At 40.7% G+C, this 5927-nt stretch overlaps 1 protein-coding gene across 1 annotated transcript; it reads right to left on the reverse strand.

The window, feature by feature from the left end:
- Window positions 1-2864: 2864 nt before the first annotated feature.
- LOC139969100 (uncharacterized) lies at window positions 2865-5291 on the reverse strand. Its single transcript, XM_071973882.1, has 2 exons — window positions 5114-5291; window positions 2865-3372 (listed from the first exon to the last, which is right to left on the reverse strand). Exons 1-2 carry the CDS (start codon window positions 5169-5171, stop codon window positions 3086-3088), a joined length of 345 nt encoding a protein of 114 aa, XP_071829983.1. The 5' UTR covers window positions 5172-5291; the 3' UTR covers window positions 2865-3085.
- Window positions 5292-5927: the final 636 nt, after the last annotated feature.

The raw sequence follows: 5927 nt of genomic DNA on the forward strand, positions 1-5927 counted from the left end.
ATTTCTGAAAAAACTTATCATATCTCGTCAATTGGAAATTGTGCTGCAAAATGTTCAATTGTTCACTTCATTCCATCTGAGCAATTGAAAAATTGTCTGCAAAATAGTGAATTGACAACTTATTGTATCTCGTCAATTGGACAATTGGAGGGGTACAAGGCTGCAGTCGGAATTTACTGGCTCCAACACCCATCCAGTTGGAATTTCAGCCACTACCCCCTCCCCCCCCCCCCAGTCATCAGGCCTTATCTACATCCCTGCTCTGCTCTAACCGATGTCAAAATTTCTAATTGCTCGGTAACAATTTTCATCATCCTATTTGTACAGTCTTTGATTTTCTAATTAGAATTTTGATGGAATCATGATTTACCTTATTCTTAAAGGGCTATGCTAAAAGTCACACTGATACGTCATAAGGGTACTACCCATTGGTTATTCATTTGCCTCTATTACCGTCGGTGTAACGGTAGGTTAAGTGGTTTTGAACATTGGAAAAAATTACATACGACCTGGGAAGAATAAGACCAATACTGTTGGTGTACACTCCCCCCCCCACCCCTCCCCTCCCTTTCGATCTTACACAAAGTATTTTATAAACACAATCATAATTTGTGGTCTTAATATTCCTCAAAATGCACCATTTGAAGTCTAAACTTTTATTGATCTACCCTTCTTTAAAGGTTCCATGCCCCAACGTGAATCAGTCGGAGGGGGGCGGTGGGTGGGGGGGGGGAGATGATAATATGGACACCACCTTTGAAGTACTGTGCACGTCACTTCGATGCACCCCACCCCCTCCACACCGCCCCATTACCCTCCCTCCCTCTCTGTTTTTACACACGGAACAGCCAATGCGTGGAAAGGAATATTAAAATCCATTCAACAATAAAAACATATAGAAGCATAATGTTGCATTGTTACAAACATAAACAAGTCCAAACATTTTGTTAGTCCCATTGCGAGAGTAGCGACACGTTTGCACAAGAGGATAATGAATATATTCGAGTTACAGTAATGAAACGGGACGGAGAGGGGTGGGGGGGGGGGGTCAATAACAAGGATACAGTACATCTGTCAGGAAGGAGGGTAATAAATATCTTGTATTGTGATAGTGGTTACGACATATGAAACGAGTTGAAAAAAACTCACACCAAAGTTAAGAGAAAGAGAGACCTTTGTATCATTCATTAATTTGGGAGTACAAGAGTTCACGTGACATCGTGTGTTTTTCGCTAAGAAATGAAGCCAGTCATTTTGGCGCAAACAAACCTTTTCTCTGTCAAGGTTAAAGTTGATCAGTATTGAAGGGAAGCATAACGTAATTCATAGACCTTTGTTCAAAGTGCACATCACAGTTTGGCCAAACCATCTTCATATTTGGTCCAAGCGTCAACTAACAGAGGAAAATTCAATAAACTAATTCACTAAACCTTATCAGTATTTGGCCCTTAACTACTAAAAATAAAAAAAATCTAAAAGTTGATATATTTGTAATACAAAAGTCAGTTTTTAATCTCCAAGTTTTTTTGTTCCAGACGTAATATGAGTGTTAAATGAGGCAACAAATGGTGTCACTGAGGCAAGAAATAAAAAACGTTAAAGATTGGCAGCGAAATGCCTTTTGAAGTTATAGCATGAGTGGCCATGATGATATGACTTACTAGCATATTTGAGGTCAATACTGATCAACTTTAACATCGACAGAGAAAAGGTTTGTTTGCGTAAAAATGACTGGCTTCATTTCTTAGCGAAAAAACACGATGTCACGAGATTTAGTTGGATCTAGTATCCTATAAATCCTCGTTCATTAAGGTCAATCCCCCTACCTAACTCAGTCGGGGAAATCTGTAATCACCCACCCTCCCCGCAAAGCCAACCTTATAAATCCTGCGCACGTCACTGTCCCAGGCGACGCAAAAAAGACGAATTCCAGTCTAGCAGAGATATAGTCGAACTAGTGAAACGGACACGACAATGAAGTGTTAGTTTGTAACAATGCAACCTTATGCATATATATGTTTTTATTGTTGAATGGATTTTATTTTAATATTCCTTTCCACGCATTGGCTGTTCAGTGTGTAAATACAGAAAGGTAGGGAGGGAAATGGGCGGTGTGGAGGGTGTATCGAAGTGACGTGCACAGTACTTCAAAGGTGGTGTACAAATTATCATCTACCCCCCCCCCCGCCCCTCCGACTGATGCACGTTGGGGCATGGAACCTTTAAGGAAGGGTAGAAAAATAAAAGTTTAGACTTCAAATGGTGCATTTTGAGGTATATTAAGACCACAAATTATGATTGTGTTTATAAAATACTTTTTATTGTTGAATGGATTTTATTTTACCATTCCTTTCCACGCATTGACTGTCCAGTGTGTAAATACAGAGAGGGAGGGAGTGCAATGTGGCGGTGTGGAGGGGGTGGGGGGTGCATCGAAGTGGCGTTCACAGTACTTCGAAGGTGGTGGCCAAATTATAATATCCCTCCCCCCCCCCTTACGACTGATTTACGTTGGGGCATGGAACCTTTAGGGAAGGGTAAACAAGTTTAGACTACAAATGGTGCATTTTGAGCTATATTATAACCACAAATTATGATTGTGCTTATAAAATATTTTGTGTGAGGTCGAAAGGGAGTGGAGGGGGTGTACATCCGTAGTATTGGTCTTATTCTTCCCAGGTCGTACGGCCCTCTGATCCCCCCCCCCCGTTGCACAAGCCCCTGGGCGGCGATGCCGTCAAGAACAAAAGAACAGTGAGTAATTCTAAGACTCAGAAAATATGCATTTAAGACTGCATATTTTATATGAAAGTAAAACAAAAAAATAAGAAACAACAATTCTTCGAAATAGGACACATAAAGTATTTTATGTTGAATTTGATATATTCATTGGACAAAAAAAGAGATTGTACCTCTATTTTATAATGTATCATATCAAATCAATCCAGCACTACTAACTGTTGAGACACAACGAATAAATAAACTAACTACAGTGAGTACAGCGCACGTTTTGTATTGTCTGTAGCTCAGTGGTACGACCCGCAGTCTCGAAATCAATTACATTTATCCTTTTCCTTGTGATGATTTATTTACCAAGGGCGTGTATGGCGTTGTTTGCATGGTGCACCAGTGAGTGCCACAAGCTTTTCTCTTCTGGGGTTAGTTCGTCAAATCCCTCTGGATTCAACGCAGCCATTTTCTCCTCTAAGTCATCAAGCAAAGCATCTTTGTCCTCCCCATCGTCTCCAGCGAAGTCCCTCTTTCCTGGCTCATTTGCTGCTGGCTTACCATGCCGGAAACGATGAAACAGATGCTTCAAAAATCCTCGGCGAACGAGAGCATCGTCGAAAGTTTCGTCCTCCATCGGGGCAGCTGTAATAATAAATATTGTATAATGTGTGGTTAGGTCGAATTATTTTTAATTCAGCGCGCCAATGAGAAAATAGTTTGCTGGAAAATGTAAAGCACAGATATGTTTATGTCGGTATCTGGAGTATTAATGTGGCGGCTTGTAAATAACCCCCCCCCCCCCCCAAAAAAAAATAGTACAAGGCTCAATAACGTCATGTGTGGGTTGTGCAAGTTTGTGTGGTGTGAAGGGGAAGGAGAGTGGGAGGGGAGGGGGTTGGTGTAATCGACGGGGATCCAGGAGACTTGGTGATGATGAGGGATAAAAGGGGACAGCAAGGCTAGGTGGAATAGGGTGGGGACAATGGAAGATCGAGAGAAACAGTGAAGGCAAACGGGCGAGGTTGGATGAAAGTGGGAGGGGTGGGACATCGACAAAGAGGGGAGAAGCAAAGGAAAGAGAGACGAGAGGTGAAAAGAGGGAGAGGTGAAGAGGGAGTACACTTGAGCGTTTAATAAAAACCATTATCAGGGATGTGCCCAGGACTTCCTGAGTGCCGGGTATACTGATCGCCGTCCTGGGGGAGGGTCTAAGTGGGAGGGTGTGTCCCCCTCCCCTTTGTGAAATTTTTCGATTTTTGAAGGTGCTCAGATGCCAAATGCTGGCACTTGTGTAGCTTGTGAAGCACATACACAAGTACTATAGTTTTGCTAACAATTTACATTTTTTATTTTTTTTTAGTGAAATATATTACGTACCTGGTAAAGTTATGGTACAGTTTGTTTCAAAGAGATTTTACAAGGGACCGATTGAGATCCGTAAGTAATGTTTCTCGCATGGGTAACTGATGCATTATAGTCTGTATGACTTTGGCATATAGGCTAGGCCCAAATTATGTTAAATATATTGTTAGGAATGTCGGTATTTTAGATGAAAATAGTGCTGGGCGGGATCAACGATTTTTTTAAGACAGTGCTGGGCGGTAATTTTAGTGCTGGGCGAGGCTGCCCAGTGCCGCCCAGCGTATAGGCACATCCCTTCATTTATGTTTGATAGTTGGCTATGCACTATACTAGGAGTGTTCTCTTCCTCTAGAAAGGAGAAACTAGCACAATCAAGGATGCCCATTCCAACTAACATTCATATACATACGTCCACACACACACACGCACTAACATATATGGTAATACTTGCTAAGGAGAAACAGTTTATAACATGAATCCACATACACGGAAATGTGCCAAAACCGTATTTTCCTATACCACAATACCAAAATATTGCGATAAATGATAATTACGAGTTTACGGATACTCGATCACCAGTTAGTTAAGCAATGGTTGGGTCAATGTAAACCTCATTTCGAAGTGGGTGAAGTTGTAGGGGAAATATCAAACGGTTATACCAGGTAGTATACAGGCATAGTGGAAACTTGTTAAAACAGTTATCTTCTTTACTGACTTTAATACATTTTTCGATATTTTCCAATACTGAAATCAATAAGAATGCAGTTCATTATCTTGAGAAAGGGACGTTTCAAGTCATGCAGTATTATTTAAGAGGATATTTATCTTTAGAATTTTTCCCAATGTTCAAAACCACTTAACCTAACGTTAATACCCTTAACAATAGAGTTCTTCGGGGAACGTGGTGATTCTTTCTCAAATGATGTATGAGGACTTGGTATTCCTTTGTTAAAGTCTTCAATCGGAATATAAAACAGGTGCTTGGACACACACAGAGCCCAACACACATATAAAGACTTACCAACGATTGCTACAGTGCAAAAGACGAGCGCCAAGATCACACACCGGAGAACTGCCATGTTTAGTTTGTCTTGATGATAGTAACTTCGAAATCTCGAAAATGTTTGAAACAGTCTTCAAAGAGCAAATGGTGAAGAAGAGAACATCCAATGACCTTTTTATGGAAAAGGGGCTAGACTTTGAAAGCCATTGAATTGGGAAATGTCGGTCAAAGGAGCAGGTACGATAAATCAGAACCAAATCTAGTCGCTAGCTTGAAGGATAAAAAGAAATTTGAAACAATCTAATGGGGCAAAACTTTGAATGTTATCTACTTGGAAATGTCTGTCAAAGGAGCGGGTACGATAAATCAGAACATTAGTTGGTATTAACTTGAAGGATGGAAATAAATTTGAAAGAATCTAGGGGAGTACATAAATATTGGTGAAAGGAGGCTTGTACGACATGCCAAGTTCATGACCGTACCAGTCTGTGATATTCTTCAGCGTAGTAACAGGGGAGCAGAGGGGCAGCCGCCCCCACCCCCACATGTTGTAAAATGGCTGAGGGGGTTGGCCACTGTCACTATATCATATTAACAAAGGAAGTGGCAGGCAATTAATTTATTATTTTTTGGAAATGTTGATGAAATATTGGAATTCATATAGTTTTGAAAAAAAATCATTCCAAACTTTTCAATTTCCCCTCTGGGCCACCCGCTAGGATCTACAAAACTAAATTTAATTCACTAAAGCAGTAAAAAATATATGAGAAAGGTAGCCTGGTGAAAACCCAGACCCAACACGTGTTGTGCCAAGTGACTTTGATACTTTCCT

Source organism: Apostichopus japonicus, chromosome 6 (genome assembly GCF_037975245.1).
Source record: "Apostichopus japonicus isolate 1M-3 chromosome 6, ASM3797524v1, whole genome shotgun sequence".
NCBI lineage: Eukaryota > Metazoa > Echinodermata > Holothuroidea > Aspidochirotida > Stichopodidae > Apostichopus > Apostichopus japonicus.